We start from the raw sequence: 19,615 nt of genomic DNA on the forward strand, positions 1-19,615 counted from the left end.
TTTGAGGTGTTTTTAGGTATTTTATTTAATAAATAACTTCAGTAACAGCACTGTAAAAAGTGAACATCTGTTAAAATAAAAAAGGCACTTAAAACAAGAATATGACTAAATCTGGAACAGATGCAATCTGAATGGTCAAAGGCAAATATACATGGCACATGTCAATACTGAGATGTGACAGACACGTCACAGTACAAGCTATGCAATCTCAGCTACAGGGTAAAGGCAAATTTACAGCCAAGACTGCGAAAGAAATAAAGTTTGTGTCAATAAAAAAATCTTACAAAAGTTGCAACTAAATACATTAAAATATTAGGAAGGGTGACAAAGCACCAGGCTTTAAACCAAAACCTTACAAAAAAAAAGACATGATATGAATTAAGGCCCTTATGTATTTTGAGGGTGTCTTGACTGAGTACCTCAAGCTACTGCAAGCCAGGGCTTGAATTTACAAAGAAAAGTCAGTCACCAGGCAGCAACTTTGTGAAAAATGACACGTTTTAAAGCTTTTTTTATCCTTTCCTAAGTTTCGCAACACCTTCAATTCTTCCATAAGCTGTTACTTGGCAATTTAAAAATAGGTACGCACATACTTTTCACAGTCCTTTACATCATTCATTTCCAACCTATTCAACTTACTGTAGATCTAATCAGATACATCCAGCAAACAGACCACCAGTTATTCACCAACTTGAAAAATATAAAATGAGATTAAAAGAAGCTATTTAGTTTACATTTTAACTGTGTCTGCAAACTCAAGCCCTGATGTCCCTGTAAAGCTAAAACTTAAATTTTAATACTCCATGGCTAGGCAGAGACTTCATACTGATTGTTTTAACCATTTCCCTCTCAGTCATGCTATAGCAGTATCTATGCATCCTACAGAAGCCTACATTTTAACAGAACAGGAGGGGAAAGGTCAAAAAGGCACCATGTGACCTTAGCTGACTAGGCTATGCAGTCTCAAGTATTTTGTCAGTCCCCTGGCACTGATTATTTTTATTTGCAAAATAAATTTCATATTGTACATTTTCAAAACCTGCACAGGAAACAAACCTATATGTAATGAGTTAGTAAAATCACTGCAGTATTGCCCTATATCTACCTAACTGTGACTACAAAAATTGCTATGTTGCATACAGTGTTGTGAAGTTATATGAGCAATGTTCATTTTCCCTCATATTTAGGATTTACCACAGTTGTCACTGCACTCTTGTAAATAGGATTTTCACCCTAAAAAAGAGAAAGATTAATATTAATAGAAAGGTACACGAAGTACTGCATTTGTGGAAAATGTAAAAATTATTTTAAGAAGTTATCATTTATTTATCTGCATTGTTTCCGTACACAACAACTTTAGCTCAAATAAAATGCATGCTCAGCTAATAAAAGCAAAGGGTTAGAGCACAATTTTATTATAGGTATATGTCACATGTTTTCCTCCATATCTGGGAACCATACATGCTGATTTGAAGGCTGAACAGTCACCTGAAATCTTTACAGTTCATAACACTTTTTGTAAAGGGAGGAGGAAAGCACTTTGTGCAACATTTTTTCCAGAACCATGCCCTACAGTCACAGGAAGTACTTGAATGTGTATGTAAATAGCCTACTTTGCTTTATAAGAAGTAATTATCAAATTCTGCAATGCCGGAAGTAATATGAACATTTCTTAAACATTTAAAAAGCTGTAAAAACAAAACAATCCTGGGTCTAAGGTGGCCTAAATATCAGTGAATCAGTGGCAGTAGACAAGGTTGCATGACGGACAGCCCTCTCAGCCAACCACTGATGGGGGGGAAAGAGGGTACTAGAGGGAGGGGGAGTCCCTCAGCCAATCAGAGGTGTGAGGGGCTGGGGGAAGGGGAGGGGGAGGCACCATGATAAGCCTGTGAAAATGGCCAGCCCTGTGTTCTGTCCATGAAATTGGCTGCTGCCGCCTCGAGTTGGGCAGACCGCTAATTGTGAGCAACAACTCACGTCTTCAGCTGCTATAAAGATCCGAGGAAGGGCAGTTTGTGTCTGAAACCTTGACTCACTTCATTCCCAACTATGCAGTCAGTCCAGTAAAAGATATGACCCCAAAAATCCTTTCTTCACACATATTCCATGGACCATCCTGGCCACAAGAAGTCCTGCCCTACTAAAATGTTAAGAGTTATCCCTTACTATCCATTTAACTGTAGAGTTCCACAGATGAGCCTGTCTTCTGAGACAGATGTTTGTTTTAAAAAATGTATTAAAAAGATGGTAAAAATTCAAACAAGCATGTTTATCATGCAAAATTAGCAAATACACCGTCTCTACCACATGCCCTCCTAAATTAAAACATCATGCAGAGTTTCACAAAAAGAAATCAAAAAATTTTAGCTTTTCATACAGTATGTCTATAGTAGAAATGAATTACATTGTTCCTTTGAATGATTGTGCTTTGATATTAACTTGTGAAGTGCATCAGCAGGCCTTTGTGAAACCTCTTAGCTTTCAGTAGGACTGGATGCAGGTTTTTGGGGGTCTGATCATGTGGTTTTCAACACTGGATTAAAGCCTAGTTTTACTTTCCTGCTTAATAGCCACTCTACCAACTAAGAAGCTCAAGGTTTATCTATTAGCTCAATAATGGATTTTTTCTTAAAAAGATTAACGGAATTCCATTTTTTTTGCTTTCTGAGTTATATGTATTCTAACAGAAAAATGCAACTAATTTACATTCATATCTGGCCTGCTGTTTGTATTTAAAGATCCTATATATTAAGCAATTAATAAAATCTTCCAGTTTTCAGCTTCCCTAGCCTGGCTCCCACAAATGTTCTGGCTGATTGGATATGATAGAACATGCTGCCAGATAATGGAGTTGAGTAATATATTAAATCACGAACCCTTTTTGCTTCTTAGCTACAGAAGTATTTTTTTTCATTTGTGGCCTTCATATTTCACTGGTTTGTAGTTCATACAGTTAGAAGATGCATACTTCTACTTGGTTATCACAAGTATACTTGTGATAGAGAATTTAAAGGACAGCCAATATACGTGGCTACGGTTCCTGCAGTCTCGAACAGAGAACAAGAGGCCACTAAAACACTGGTTCAGTGTTTAGCTTGTGCACAAAGAAGAGGGCAGAGATGTAGCAGAACAAAAGAAGAACAAGGTAGGATCCAGGAGATGCTTTACGTAAAGCCTTATGGTGGAAGAAAAGGAATCTTATTTCATTCAGAAAATATAAAAACACCTAAGCAGTGTTTGGAAATGGAATTAGATGTGGTCAGTGACAAGCAAATCACTTTCACAGCTTGCTTCCAAACAGACTGAAAAAAATATGGTGAGGGGAGTGCTGTTTAAGGTGAGTATTCAGGAAGACATAGGTTGCAATATTAGAGGAGAAGTAATCAGGGATTGGGAAAGGTTTCTGTAGTGAAAATGGATAGGTTTTGGAGACCTTGCAAAGCAAAAATCTTTCTATGACACTACCTCATCACTATAATCGTTCTTCCCAAGAATAACACAAAGTTATGAGGCTGAGAGCCCAGGGATTATGCTGATGATGACTGATAAAAATTAGAATGAGAATAAATACTATACTTAATTCATAAGAAACGTATTATATTTATACAGGGTTTTAATTGTAGTCAGGTTAACTTTTATTGTTTTTATTGTCAGTTATCCTGTAAAGACTAGTTAGGATGCTCCCTCAAAACTATTCAAGTGAAGCCACCAAATATCTGCATCCTGGAAAAACTTATGAAGTGTGCTCAGATCAGTCATTACCAATAAGTTAACCTCTGGTTAACTGGCAATCAGTTGACTCAAGGTAAAAATCTCTAGTGTAGAGAAGACCAAAGAGATTCTACTTTATCCACCAATTCAAAGCATATACTTATTATATATAAAAGTAAATAATATCCTTCTTCACATATAAACTGAGTTTTTCAAAAAAGTTGACATTAGTAAAGAAGCCAATTCTGACATTTCAGAATTGAAGCAGCCATGGATAAACTGAGTAAGACTCAAACTATGATTAATGGACAGCGACACACAGTGAGTTTGAAGAGAAGTTGCATGCAAAAGAAAAAAGGAAGAAAATTAAAGAAAATACAAACTGAGACTTAGAGACCAGCTTTACGTCCATAGTTTGGATTCTTGAAATTATTAATAGGACTCTTGTATATTGGATTTTCTTGCTGAAGTAAAAGAAATGGTCAATGTCGAATAATTCAACAGGAGAAAGAGAGAAACATTCTCAACTAGCGCACAAAAAAGGAAAGGTCATGCTGATGTGTAAAGGAAAGTTATGTTAGTAATTCCCTCTCAGAACTCTTTGACATTGCAAAACAAATACATACAAATCTTAAAACCTTTCAAGTCTTCAAAAATAAAAATAAAGGCCTCCTAAATTATTCTACGGGAGCGACCAAACCATAAATCTGCTTTTCAAATGCACATGGCTGTCTGTTACTGTAAGAGTTCAGTGTAAATATTTTGAGTCAGTACAGTTACTGACTTCTCCCCCAAAACATTAACATACATGATATTAAAAATCTCCTTGCAAAACAGGATGGCATTTTACTTTTCCACATGCAACTCCCTACAACTTTTAATGAAAGTTGTCTGAATATTTGGTTCTCTGATGCCCTCAACCCCCAGTCCTGGCATGTGGCCTCCACCCCTGGAAAAACCCCAGACCTATGTATTCCATGGTATGACTTTTTTCCCTTCTTAAGGCCTTCTACAAATAGATGTGTTTATATTCAGGGGTGTGTTATATGCAAGAAAATATGGCAATTGCAACCAACTGGCACTGTTCTAGCATTATTGCTGTAGTTTGTTTCCTTTTCTATAACAGTACAACAAATTAATTAACTATTTAGAACTCTGACCTGAATTTTTGAGCAAACGCTGCTTTATATAGCTAGGTAACATTTTTACAAGGAGAGATGCTCCTTCGTAATTAATTGTCATAGATAACACATATAGGTCACGTTCAAGACAAACTATAAATAAGGGTTTTTTTGTATTCCTATTTTTTCCTTTCTAGGAGCACCTTGAGATATCTGGGACACAAGAAAAAACTGTGTACTTCCCATAACCACCACAGTAGTTTTCTAGAATTTAAAAGTTCCATTGACTCACCGTGTCCCATTTTGCATTCATCTTTTCCTTTTCAAACTTAGCAAATTCTCTTCTGTCATGAATGATCATAAGTAGTTTCCAAATCAGTAATAAAGCAAGGCCAATTAGAACAATTCCTGCAACCACACCAGCTACAATAGGAATGATGTCAGGACCAGTGGGGCATTCTGAAAAATAGAATAATTGCTGTATAGCTTGCACAATGTAAGTCAACATGAGTGGAACTATTTAAGTGCACGGTGTACTGAAAAGAATATTCTGAGCCTCAAGTTTGTGAAGAGAAATGCTTATAATTTCTCCCATCCCAGTAGTTACCCAAAACAGACCTTCTATAACATTATCTGTGATCCTATTTTTAAGTTTTGAGACCCAAAAATCAATGAAAAGCAAGTTTGAATTTAAGGTTCTGCTGACCAATTTCACACATAACTAAGAATTGTATACTGATTGAAGCTATTAGGTTATCTTTTCAGGCTATGCCTGACTGTTGAAAACTGTATTTTAAACAATCAAGAGACATACGATAAAAGTGGGAGTATGAGAATCTTTATGCAAGATTCCAAATAGGTATTTTTTATAAAACAGTTTCAGTTTCATATCTTACTTGGTTCAGTTTCTACTCCAGATAGGCAAAATGCAAAAATATTGCTAATTGTAACATCATGATGCCCTGACATAAAAGGCTTGGGATATTTATGAGACTTCTTCAATCTGATCATCAGCCTTGTTAAACTAGGAGATGATATTTTCATGTAAAACTACAAATAAATGCATAAAAAAAAAATCGCAAAAGAGACTTTACAAAGTATACAGTGCTTAGAACTACAGGACAGTGACACATTAGGAAATATGCTATCCCAAGCCAGAAGAACAAAGGAAAAATTGAATGTGAAGGCATTACCCAAATATGCAATAATTTCTCATAATAGAGGAACATTTAGAAAGCCAGATAAGAAAACAATGTGCATAATTTAGGGAATAAACAGGTGAGGTAAGGAAGGGATTTTTTTAAAAACTGCAGCATTGTATGCATTTTATGGGGATTAACATATTTATGATGGTGGAAGCCACTGGATTAGCTAGAATACTGATCTTATCTAATTGATCAACTTGAGTTCTGTTGGATGAGACATGGCTCTATGCCTCTTACATAAAATTAATAAAAATTATACTTGATTATAGGCTACTACCTCAAATCAGGAGATTACTGCTACATATGAAAGTTGGCCTTTTTTGCAGAGACATTAGCTTCATTAAACAGTAAACCATCTATTCAGTAATCTAAACTAGCCAATTTCCTGGTAAAAGGTAAAAAGTTAATCAAACCATAGTTAATGCAGTTTGTCTTCTGCTAGTTAATCTTTTCAGGAAGAACCTCAAGGAGATCTGAAAATTATGGATTAATTCAATAAGTGGCCACTCACAACCACCCTTGAATATAACTGGGCTGAGTACAGTATGAGCTGGTATGAAATAAATAAGACTATTTGAGTAGAAGCAGGCATCACCAAACCACAGCTGATCCACTATACTGGGCAACACATACATTTCTCCTTGTCCAGTGTGCGACAAGGGGTAATGTTCCCCTTGCTCAGGGACCCCCCCAGGTCCTCAGCTGCCCCACATCAGGTCCTGTGTTGATCTTTGCAGCATGTAGAGGTGCAGGTCCCACTGTGAGGCAGTGGAGGAGCTAGGAAATCCCTAGCACTCCATGCTCCCACATGGGGACCTGCTTCTTCGTGTTGGATTTTGCACTGACTCATGCCTCTGCCTGAAGCATGCATCAACGTGGATCTTGGCAAGGAGAGACAAGGCAGTGCAACTTCACAGCTCACAAGTCCAGAGAGGATCACTTAGTTTAACCTGCACACTTTTTGAGGTAACCTGTAACAGAACATTTTTTTAACATAAAGCACACTAGAAGGATGTGTACTAAGATATACAAGACTTGATTACAGGGTATTATGTAAGACTAAATTATGTCAATAAAGGGGGAAAAAAACCTAACACGTTGGTAAGTGTTGTGTGTGCTTTTGGAGCAAATCTGTCAGCCAGGCTAAGAGCCAGCAAACAAACTCATGTACATCTCAGGCATCCCCAGTTTCCAGTCAGAGAGCCAAAACTCATGCTTGGCTATAGTCTGAATCTTCAAACAAGGTGAATCAATCCAACTTTGAGCACCAAAGAGACTCAGTTGACAACAAAGGTGAAAGACGCATCTACAATAAGGGGTTTGTACCTGGCGTGTCCACTACGTGGACAATGGGCTCGTTGTTTGAGTTGACAGAGTATGTGAAGTAGAACCAACAGTCATCAACATCTTTCTCTTTACAGTGAGACAGTGGATCGGGCTGGTTAGGCTGTGGCAATTTGTCTCGACTTTCAACCAATGTCATGTTGAAATATGAGCACTCCTGAGAACAAGCGTCTTTCTTTTCTCCCTTTCGGAAAGCTTTGCATTGAACGCAGTCCCTGATGAAACACAGATTAGAAACACTACTTTTAAACATGTTCATAAGGGAAATGTTTAGTATTTCCATGTTGGCACATGGAGGGGGGAGGAGTCTGGAAGATCTCTGGGTCCCCCATCCCCCTGCTTGTGTAACAAGAACTGAAATACTGAAAGACAGTGCCACATTTCAAGAGGTACTATTTTGGAGCACTTCAACTGCTTTTGGAATACGTCAAAGGGCTTGTCCATCTGTACAGCCAGATCTCTGAAACGTTTCAAAAGCTTTTGAAATGTTTCAATTATTACTTCTGTCCAAACCCACATACCACATCTCTAAAAGCTTAATATTTTTGTTGTATAGACACTTACTTATGCTCTGCACAGACACCAAGACAGGTCTGACACATCTCACATGTGGGACCTTGAAATTTGGGATCTGTGCAATTACAGGTTCCACATTCACAAGTTCCTCTTCCATTGCAGATTTGTCCATTGGAAGCCATACACGTGGATGTATCCAATGAACAGTCGCAAGCACTGCCAGTGTAGTTGGGGTAACACTCGCACACTCTACATTTGCAGATGCCATTTCCTACATATTAAAAAGGTATTTTAGTAATGTGAAGTTCAGTAAAGAGTGCATACTTTTTTTGATACTGAGAAACATTAACTAATGCTTGACACCAGTATATAGGTTTAAGAAATATAAGCCAGGAAAAAATAAAGATGAAGAAAGGAAATATAGAATATAATTTTAATATTTTTTAGAGAGTTCTGTTTAAATAATTTTTTTTTGCCCAACTCCTTCCATCTGAATTTCTTTTCAAAATGTAAAAGGCTGGTGAAAGTTCCCTGACAGAAATATAAACAAAGGGCTCTCTACAACAGATAACAGCATACAACTAGCACATGAATGTCAGTGCAAACTTTGCTATAATTGTAATTTAACACTTACATTTTGGTAGTCCTTAGGACCCTCTACCAGATTTGGGCCCCTTTGTGTTAGATGCTTTTACAAATACACAGGCCACGTCTACATGAGATGCTGACTGGTCAGTTGTTACTGCGCAGTCATTTAAGTATTTGTATAAACAAGTACTAAATGACTGTGTGGTAACTCCAGTTACTGTGCGGTAGAGTTGCGTCACAGTTTCTGCCATGCAACACTACTGCTTGGTAGTTTCAGGCTACTGCAATCAGTGTCTCATGTAGAAGTGGCCACAGTAAATAACATAGCTCCCTCTTCAAACTTGCCATTTGTGCTCAACTTCAGGACAGGAGTCTGAATTCAAACACAAAGTCTGAGTCCATGGCATTATACCAAGAAGTTACCAATTGTAATTGTAATTTGTGTGGCATGAACAGTGATCGCTAGTAAGCAGGCTAAGATTCCTAATTCCTTTTATGTACATGAGGTTATCCTGCTATTGTCATTGTTCAGTTTTAAGACATACAATGTCTGGTTACTTACCGTAGGTATTGTCAGACTTGTAGGATGTACAATAATTTTTTTTTATTGTTTTTTAAAAGGCAAAAGTACTCTATATGAAATTCTCATAACACTTGTCAAATTTATTTTGTCATAGATTGGAACTGTGGTGGCAGGAAAGGTATTTATCTGAAATTTTATTAAATGTTATCAATGGATAACATACACCCTTGGGTTAGAAGAAAAGGACCATTAGGTTGTACCTGCATCCACTATCAACCTGGACAGATTCTATAGTTCTGTATCTCTTTATCATATCCTTTAAGCCACTATTTCATTAAACTGCAGTTTCACCCTGCAGTGTGTAGCCAGTTTTCTGTAGAACTATCAACTAATCTCTCACCTCCACAGATCAAGCCATTTGATCTATCACAGTTGAAGTTATCACATTCGCAATATTTTCCAGAATAGACTTCATTGGTATTTTCCCTTTTCTTGCACACACACTGTCCACAAATGCATTCTCCATTATTACTGCATATTTCTGTACTGTTCTCTCTTCTACAGTAAGCATCCATATCTTCACTATTTACTTCATCTGTGCTGCATTCACAGAGTCTTCCAATACGTCCTTCATTACATCTATAAGATTAAAAAATATGCTGAAGATTTTAGATTGAATAAAACACAGGTAACTGAAAATGTTTCCATACAATAATACATAAAATAAAGAGATCCATTAAGCTAAGAGGCAGCATTCAAAGCTTTGATTCCTAGAAGAAATGCTGTAGATCAGGTTTTGAAATAGATACTAGCTGATACTTGCATAAGAATTATTGGGACTTACTGGATTTAATCATGCCATAAAGCAATTTCTACACTCTTTGCTTTCTCCAGATGAAAAGCTGGGGGTTGTGATCTCAACAACATGCCTCCATAGCTACTGTCACTTGAACAGTCTAATTATTTTTAGAATTCCAGCAGCTATTTGCTGTGGCAACTGTTGTCTGTCTGTCTTACTGAATCTTTCTGCCAAGTAAAAATTCTCTCAAAAACACCAGCTGAGCATGAATTTTCAGAATTGTAGAACCTCTGTATTTCTGCAAATCAGCGCAAAAAGATTAATGAAAAGGGTCTTGGGATTTTCAGAACTGACAGACTTAAATTAGAGAAGAAATATTAAAAGTGCTAATAGAAATCATTGAAGTGTGGTAAAAAAGCAGGAGAATATTCTTAACCCTGTTTCAAGAAGCCATAGAAATGGCAGATGTGATGCATGATGCATAAGGATGGGCTTAGCTTTCTTTACTCAAAAAGAATGGAGAAATGCTTGAAAAATGACGTGATTTATCCAGTAACTAGACTAACAACTAACTTCTTCCTTTCCGAATGGTTAGCAGTTGAAGAGGCATACCCCAGTTCTGCAATCACTCAGTGCAATCTTCCACCATAAATAGAATCCATATGCTAGCAAAATTAAGTCCTACATTTAATATGATCATTAAATCTTTCTACAGATCAGTATGTTGTACTGCTTTTAACTGTAATTAATAATGATATGTTAAGAAGCTAGGCAGGAAGGAAAAACAACTTTGCAATTTGTTTCAACTTGTATAGACTGCTCCTAGCCCCTTCTGTTTACCGTTTCACACCCTAGGAATGAAGGACGTAACAGCTTCTCCATTTCTTTACAACCTCAAATTTTAAAGCCTCCAATGATGAGAAGAAACTGGTGGGGGAGGTTGAATGTGGACAGCCTCCTGAAGAACTCCATTACTGGTATGAAACTTCCTTTTCTCCTTCAAATAGTTGTTCTCACACACATGTCCACATATTGGTGACTCCAAAACAACCCACAATATCTGGAGGTGGGACTTTGAATCTCTTCCAAGAATGACTGGAGTATTGCTCTCTTCATAGTCAAAATGTGAAGCATGGTTTCAAATCCTGAATTGTGCAGCTTTGGGAAAAATCTGGTGATGAAATATGGCTCCTAAGATGGAACTCATAAACAAACTTGGACAGGAATTTGGAATGTGGAAGTAAAGGACTGCTTTGTCTGGACAGAGGGCCATAAATAGTGGATATGTCCATTATGGCTTTTATCTTACTAACTTACCTGGCTGAGATGATCACTGCTAGCAGGCAGCCTTCACATACAGATGTGGGAGACAGCAGAATGATACTGGCTCAAATGGTGGCTGCATTGGTACTGTGTAAAGACCAGATTCAAGTCCCACTGAAGGACTAGGTCACTGACACAAGGGAAGACCTTTACCAACCCTTTCAGTAACTTCAATGAGATAGTGGGAGAAAAGCAGTCACCCTCCAACGGGTGACGTATATGGTAGGAGATGGGAGGGGGCAAAAACTGCTGCAAAATGGACCTTAACTAAACCGAGGGATAGATATGGGCTCCTCAGTTCCAGTTAGTAGCCTAAAATATTTAGGATTGAGAACAGTATTGGCGAAATCCAATAGTATTGGAGAAATCTCATGTTTTGGGACTGCATGGAAAATCTGAGCTATTACACAAGGTAAGTGTACCTCTTGGAAACTTCCCCATGTTTATAAAGGGAGGTAAAACAGATTCTTCTAGCTGCAAAATCCATCTGGCACCTGGGCAGTAAGGCAGAACAAATGCAGGTTTGGGTAGTGTACTCTGCCACTGCCTTGGAAAACAGGCAGGGAAACACTCTGACACCAATAAATGCAACTGATAAGTGTGGGAGGTCCTGAAATCAGGGCTGCCTTGGGCTAATCTGATGCTAACCCCATGACTTGGTTTTAGTTTTGCTGTAGCTTTATGATGAGTTGCAAAATTTGACATCTGTCATTACAAAGGTACAGGAGGACAGTATGTGTCCAAGGAGTGAGAAGCACCATCTTAGTTTCTTGGCAGCCCTTCTAGCTCAAGGATCTTTTTTTTAATGGCACAGAAGTGCTATTGTGGGAGGAATACCATGTCTGCTATTGTGTCCTAATACCCCCTGACCTATTGACAGAACAGGAATTAGGATCAATTTTTTGCTGAATAAGAAGAGATCCATAGTTGTTGGTAGTTTCATTGATAAGCATTCTGCTGTCAGGCATTGGTTGTGCAGGTGAGGAGACTGCAGTCCCTACTTTTGTGAGATGCATGACCACTACTGCAGAACTTTCATAAAGAACTGGGGCAACAGGAGTATAAGGCCCAGGACCTTCTGGTTCTGAGCCATAACAAGGGCTAGGTATTGCCCACATGAAATGTGGACACTAATATAAAAATAAGCATCCTGTAGGTTGCCAGTTTCCCTTATCACAGAGACAGAATTATGGTTGCTACTGTGACCATCTTGATCTTGAGCTTGCAGAGTATTCTCATTTAGGTTTCTTAAGTCCATGTTCAGTCTCCATCCTTCTTTCCTTTCCAAAGATAGAAAAGTACAGGGTATATAGTCTGTTTTCCTCTCAGGTGGGCCAGAGCACATTCTACACCCCAGAGGTGACAGGTGGGATCTGGAGACAAAAGAACAGCTACTTCAATGGTGCAGCCATTTATGACTGTGTCTGTGATCCATTTATCTGTAATACTGGTCCATACTGACAGGAAAGCAGCCAAGCTTTCAGAGGACATCTCTTATGACCAGTGTCAGAGCCCTTGCTTTCTTAAGTGCTCACAGTAGGAGAAAGGATGGAGAGGATTGGTGCTACCCACAGAGTCTCCACCTATTTTTGGAAGGCCTACAGTAGTGAGAGGAGGCAGATGCTGGGGTAAGTGATAGGTCCACTGGAGGGCACTTGTGGGTCTGGAACTGGTGGAAATGGGGCTTGGGTCTTGAAGAGGTTGGGTTACACACTCAAGGGAGATCCTTCAATCCTCATCTGTATAGCTCAGTGCTGCCTTCCACCGAGGTGTGAGCCTCTTTAAGAAGCCCAGAGCCCAAGAGTCTCATGATGGCCTACTAGTGCTTACACTTCTCACCACAGAACACAATACCACTGCCACCAAGGGAGCTTGCAGAGCCATTTTTCCTTCTGATATGACTGAAAGGAAGGAGTCTTTGAAAGCAGAGGACAACATGTCTACAAAAGCAGCTATTACAGTTATGTAATTGGAAGATATATCTGGCCAGTTAGACTCGATAGTTTATGACGTGAAACTGTAAGCTTGCTTAGTAGACCCTTTTGCTAGAGGTCTAGGATTCTTCTCTCTTGGCGGCATCCTGACACATCTCAATTTTTAACTGACTCCTTCCACTACCCCCAATGATGAAAGAGATGAATTTAAGTAGAAAAACTTTGTGTCTTTTGGCGGAACTCTATATTTCTTGTCTGTAAAAAAGCATAATGACAAGACTGATGTTGGAGAGTTCCAAAGTTTGTGGACTGACTGTAGTATAGACTGACTGATTGGAAGAATTACTTTCTAAGGGCCAGATTATTGTTAAATGTCCCTTACTGAATGCCCTGGTGTTTTGACAAAAATCTTCTGTGAAGAGTTTGAGATCCTACTGAGGAGACCTGGGAAATTCCAAGTTCCTCTGTTGAAGGAATGGATTGAGGCAGGGGGCCAGAGGAAGTAAACAATTGACTTGCTTCTTCTTGCAGAGATGAATATCCCCCAGGGCCAGAGCACCCCACGGAAGTGGAAGCAGAAAGGATCAATACATCTCTGGAACCTGTTTTTAAGCAATTAGAACATTGGATTGGTTCTGTGGACAGATGTGGGCCTCAAGTCGCAAAGGCAAGAGTGGATATTGAGCCAATTCTAGAATGCATTGGATAGATACTGGCACAATGGTAGATGTTAGGTACAGTTGTTTCCATGAAGACTTTAATGACAGGACTCCTGGCAACAGGAACAGCAGGATCTCTGGTGCTATAGTGAGATGCAGTGGATGCTGTATCAATGAGCAGTGCCAAAAGGTCTGGTGGTAGGGTTTGATGCCAACAAGGACAGAGAAAGCAGTACTGGTACTTAGTGCCAGAAAACTGTGATGCATGGCAAGACCAACTAGGGTACAAGCAGCGGCTGCACTGTAGATTGCTGTGTGTGAATGATGGGCTCGGTGACATGGTCCTGGCCTGTGCCAGACACCAAAAATGTGGACTTTTCTTCCTCTGGGTATGGAAGCTCTCTTCTGGTGCCAAGGGACTTGGATCAGCAGACCTTAATTGGTCCAGGTATTTGATATGCTCTGGTCTACGAGATCCTATTGCTGCCTTTTCCATATGGCACTTTTTGGAGCTACAAAGGGACAGACAGCAGGGCATTTGGCCCTGGTGCTCTACAAACCTTCTCCAGGTCTTAGGCAACCAGGAGATCTTAGTGCTTGCTTTTTTGGTGCCTCTATTTCCTTGCTGTATTTTCATATTAAATGAATCTTTAAAGTAAAAACAAAACAAAACAGGAAAACCTTCAAATCCTATGAAAGACTAAGACCAGGTTCTAATACTTGAACTCATGCTTAGCAGTACATTACTAATAGTTCTACTATTTCCATGTGACTATTTCTGGAGGCAAGATAGGGTATCATAACACTACAATAGAGAATGACTGCAGTGTTAATTCCTGGTAAGATGATCATCATAAAAAAGCCTGGTCGAAAAAAGAAATGCCTCACTTACATTTCTCCCTTGCCTAAAAAGACATTTCCATTTACCCATTTACCTGCAAGCACCACACTCAAATGTCCCGTTTCCTTCATGGCAGTCAGGACTATTAGCTTCTCCCTCATTTTGACACTGACATTCACAGATGAATTGAAGATTTATTTCCACTTCTTCAGTGAAACCCAGTGGTTTAATTTTAATAGTTTCATTTTGCCCTTTCTTTGGACACTCATTAGCTGTTACACTTATCTCAAATTTAACCTGTAAGCAAAATAAACCGATTCCCACATTAGTTCTAAAAGAAGCTCTGTCTTAAAGTACTAAAAAAAATAAAATATCTGACACATTTTCAAAGCAGAAGTTCTCATATATTTCATCAGATATTAACAATGTACATTAAGTCAGATGGACAGTTAAATGTCTTCTATACTCCAAATGTATATATATTTACCTCATCTCCAATTGAAATATTAGAACACTTCCTTCCATTTTCTCCTGTGCCATTCACTCCATTCTTGCAATAAGATTTATAATTGATTGTTACTCCTTTTGGTAGTTTGCTGTTTTCCAAGATAACCTCAGAAGACAAGGACTAAACCAAAAGTTAGTTATTAGTTCAGTAATAATTACAATCTTTCTTGAGAAGATTCTAACAAATACAGTAGAACCATCTATTTTTCTCATTTTACATTTGTTTTATACATTTTAACAGAGACAGCACTGGTATTTATCACTGGAAACCAGTATTGTAACTGTGCATGTTTCACTACAACGTGAGTGACTTGCATATTATTCTAAACATAACTACAAGTTAAAAAATGGAGTATGTCTAAAACGTTATGCCATACTAGTTTGAAAGGAATATGCAGATGTAATGAAACGAATATGTATATGTAAATAAAACAAACTTACATTGTATGCATCAATAATCAGCTGAATGACATTGCTGGAGTTGGCAGACAGGGTTCCTACAGCTGATTTTGGGATCAGATTTTTCAGTTCCTTTTAATATTAAAAGTGGATAGAGTAAGTTCCAGTTGCACAAACAAAATATAACTTGAACTACAAAAGGCACTGTTATTATTTAAAACTTTACATTTAATAAAATGTAAAGTAAGTTTTCAGGACTAAGATTAAATTGTTGGCAGTTTCTGTAACTTGTGAGAGGATAAACTACTCGCTAAATTTTGGGAAATGCAGTAAAAGCTTTGTTATCCCACATGCATGGGGTAAGGAGGAGTGCTGGTTATATAAAAATTCTGGTTACCTGAGGGCGGGGGGGTTTCAGCTGGAGAGTGGGGGGAAATGCGGTGTCGGCCATACATGGAGCCAGGGGGGGATGCGCAGTGGTGGTGAGCTCCCCCCAGCATCCCTTAATAGAGTGCTCCGGTTACTTAAAGGCCAGTTAACACAGCTTTTACTGTAACAAAGTTCTGCAGTCTTTCTACATTTTTTCAGGTATTTTTTATTCCTATAGCAATTATTAAAAATTTACACTTTTCACATTAATTATGTAGAGTTTGAATTTTCCCCTATAACTATGAATGATTCTTAAACAATGATCTGGTAATATTGAATTGATGTTGCTGTGATGGTCCAGGAATGTGTAAGGCAAGAATTATTGTGGGTGATAGCTTTTATTAGACCATTTTCAAGCTTTTTTCCACCTGCTACTTAGCTCTGCTGTCTGCTTTTCTCCCAGAGGCCTAAGGAAAGGCAGTGTGATGCCCAAAAGCTTGCCTATGTCTATGCCAAACACACAGTTGGTCCAATAAAAGCTATCACCCACAAGAATTTTTAAGTCTCTTTGAAACAATGAGGGATCCTTGCTCCTGTGACATCAGAAACAGAGAAAGAAAGATCAACTATCACTAACTAAAGATACAAACAAAGGGGGAAAAAAATACCAGCCTGAACAGAACTAAAAGGAAGATAAACAATCTTGTTATTTTAATAGGAAAATACCTCATGGATATGACAATATTTTATATAGGTGTTAAGCCAAGAAACTCAAGTCCTCAGGGCAGTTATTAATCACAATCATTTCTAATTCTATGGCATCATGGCAAGACCTAGAGACATCAGTGCAATTTATCTATCTACTTTCAAAATATTTGAGAGCTGGTACACAGCACAGCATATACATCTATTAACATTTTTTTGCCTACATAACACTAATGAACCTAAAACCACCCCTCTAATGAAAATACTTAAAAATGACCAAAGTTCTGCTGGTAGAACTATAAAATATGACTAACAGCAAAATCTTACGTCCAGGAGGTATTTACAGAAGTGGTATTAACATGCGTTACAGAGTCATATGGTTTTCAAACACTCTCTACCCTTAATCTTAGCTCTTTCCCTCTTCACAGTTTTCTTTTGACTTTGTTTCCTGTCCCCCTCAAGTATTTTGAAGTGAACTTTCTGAAAAGGCAATACTAAAGATCAGCTACCTACACCCTCACCCAACCCCCAGCCTTATAAAAATAGGATCTTCACTAATATTTCTAACTATTCAACCTCCCTTTTTGGGGCAGTCATCCATGCCAACCCCAATGCGTCAAACTCAAACAAGGGAGCCTGAATGGCAAAAACCACTTTCCTGGTCACCTATATTTATCCACAATTTAATTTCAAATCAGTTTTGATGGTTGCAGACTGGATCATTAAAATCAACCTCTTATGTCTGGAAAATGTGGGCACATCTACATGAGACATTTACTGCAGCTGCGTGATTAGCTCTGCAGTAAACATCTTGGTGTCAACTCATGTTGCCCTATTAAGTTGCAGGAAACTAATAAATGCCACACCAGGGTATCACTTGTAAATACAAGTATTACCCTGCTGCAGAGTTTTTTCATGTGCAGCAAAGCATATGTAGAAGCTGACTGGCTGGGGCACAAGGGTGTTTCAGTGTGGGGGTTGCCTGCCAGCTAGCCCCACACTGGAGCACATTTGTGCCCCAACCAGACCCTCTGCAGCACATTGAGCTGGGTCAGAGCAGCCCCAGGCTGGCAGGCGGATGGGCTGACCCTTGGGGGTCCCCTGCCAGCCAGGGCTGCTCCAACCTGGCTCAGTGTGCTGCAGTCACAGGCACATGTTTAAGTGTCACACCCAGGAACAGTAAACTCTGGTGTTGTAAGGAGTTTATTGCTCTGGATTAACTGCACATGTAGATGTGCCCTGTAAAAAACAGAAGCTTAATCTCACTTATTCTTACCTTGTAAACTGCCTGAAACTCCTCAGTCACAGCAAAAATTGTCTGAATATTATTCTCACTAAGTTTCTGTACCAGGTGAGCAATTGAGGGGTAATCCTGCAAAATTAAACACAGTGCTTAATTCAAACTTGGAATCTAAACATTCTCCTTTATATCTTTTAGCAGATCTAATTACCAAAGATGCACAAAAAATACCTGCTAACCACGTTCTTATCTTAAACATATTCCATGTCATCTGTCAGCAGGTGCCAAAGTTATAGAAGATCTGTCTGAGAAGTACTCTGGCCACCGATGCTCTTTTTAAATAAATCATGGAATACTGAAAATATTCATGAGTGCTAATGCTATGTCAGAAAGGGAAAGTAGGATGATCCAAGTATTAATAAGTTAGTTGGCCTGACATGAATCCTAGGCAAAAAATGGAAAAAAATATGAGATTAGAATAGTAAGAAATAACCTCAGTTATCTGCACACAATGCTGGGTTCTGAAATAGCTCTCGACTCAAGAAAGAGACCTTGCAGTCATTACGGATAGATGTTAGGGGCTGCAAGGGACCTTATAGATCATTTAGTCCAGCTCTAAAAACATCAGCTCAACCAAAGAAATCAATAAAATGTTGGATGTCATTAAGAAAGCAAAAAAGGGTATGTCTACACATGCAATTAATCTGAAGCAATAAAATCCAGAACAGTTTGAGCTGGAGTAAACTACTCCTGGGCACCATAGTCTACATGTGCTTCTGAGACAGCAATCTTAGCAAGAGCAGAACAGTGACAGGCTGGCAAGGGCCACAGGGGGTCAGCCCTGGGCTCCGGCATCAGGGAGCAGAAGGACTGCCTGGAACATGAGGGTGCTGAAAGTGCAGAGCCGTGTGGCTAGGTGGCAGGCAGGTGTCTGGCCCCATGCTAACCAGGCACGATTTATGCCCATGGTCAGTATCTACACATGCATTTAATAGCAGTAAATTATGCCACCATAACATAGTATATCTTACTCCAGCATAAATTAGTTTACTGCAGCCTAATCCTGTTGCACGTGTAGGCAGTGATGCTTTACTCTGAAGTTAGTAATCTACTCTGCAGTAAAGCGTGTGTATGTAGCAACAGAAAATATCCTGCCATTACACTAATCCATGCTGTACCCACATCTTGAATACTGTGTACAATTCTGGTCTCTGAATCTCAACAAGGCTATAGTGAAAATGAAAAAGGAACAGAGAAGGGCAACCAAGATGAGCAGCAGTATGGAGCAGCTGCCATACCTGGCAAGGCTAAAAAGGCACAGACTCATTCAGTTTGTAAATGAGAAGGCTGAAGGGAGATATGACAGAAATCTATAAAATCATAAAGGGTGTGATCAAAGAGAAGGAACTGTTATTCACTAAATTCTAAAATATCAGAACTAGAGGAAACCCACTGAGATTAGCAAGAGACAAGTTTAAAAGAAACAAGAGAAAGTACTTTTTTATGCAGCACATACCATATTTCATGGTGTATAAAGCTAAGTTTGAAGCCCAAATATTGACCCTTAAATTTCCACCCTGACTTGTATACCATATCCAGGGCCTGGCCAGCATGCAACAGGCCCGTGTGGGTGTTGCCGCTTTGCAATGCACAGTTCTGCCAGCACTCGTGCATCACGAGGGGAAGCTGCGCACATTGGAACTGGCTGCCTTCCCTGCCTCCTGTCTGTGTGCGGTGGCAAACAGTGCAGCTGGTCCATTTCACCTTTATTGTGTCACTCGGAGGGGCTGGGCTCAGAACTTGGCTGGTGCGACCCAGGCAGCCCTGG

The 19,615-nt window shown here is 39.0% G+C and overlaps 1 protein-coding gene across 3 annotated transcripts in view; it reads right to left on the reverse strand.

The window, feature by feature from the left end:
• Positions 1-19,615, reverse strand: part of ITGB1 (integrin subunit beta 1) — a 60,821-nt gene continuing 41,206 nt past the window's right edge. For 2 of the 3 annotated variants that reach the window (XM_090047539.1, XM_090047536.1), the window contains exons 8-17: positions 17,824-17,919; positions 15,516-15,605; positions 15,055-15,195; positions 14,662-14,864; positions 9,412-9,650; positions 7,949-8,171; positions 7,367-7,599; positions 5,128-5,294; positions 4,098-4,178; positions 1-1,233 (exon numbers count right to left, since the gene is read on the reverse strand). In XM_090047539.1, coding sequence (XP_089903665.1) covers positions 4,104-4,178; positions 5,128-5,294; positions 7,367-7,599; positions 7,949-8,171; positions 9,412-9,650; positions 14,662-14,864; positions 15,055-15,195; positions 15,516-15,605; positions 17,824-17,919 — 1,467 coding nt within the window. In that variant the 3' untranslated portion in view covers positions 1-1,233; positions 4,098-4,103. The remainder of the gene's footprint in view (positions 1,234-4,097; positions 4,179-5,127; positions 5,295-7,366; positions 7,600-7,948; positions 8,172-9,411; positions 9,651-14,661; positions 14,865-15,054; positions 15,196-15,515; positions 15,606-17,823; positions 17,920-19,615) is intronic. The other variant, XM_090047537.1, reaches the window with a different exon arrangement.

Source organism: Crocodylus siamensis, chromosome 5 (assembly GCF_052110815.1).
Source record: "Crocodylus siamensis isolate JL-2025a chromosome 5, ASM5211081v1, whole genome shotgun sequence".
Taxonomy (NCBI): Eukaryota; Metazoa; Chordata; order Crocodylia; family Crocodylidae; genus Crocodylus; species Crocodylus siamensis.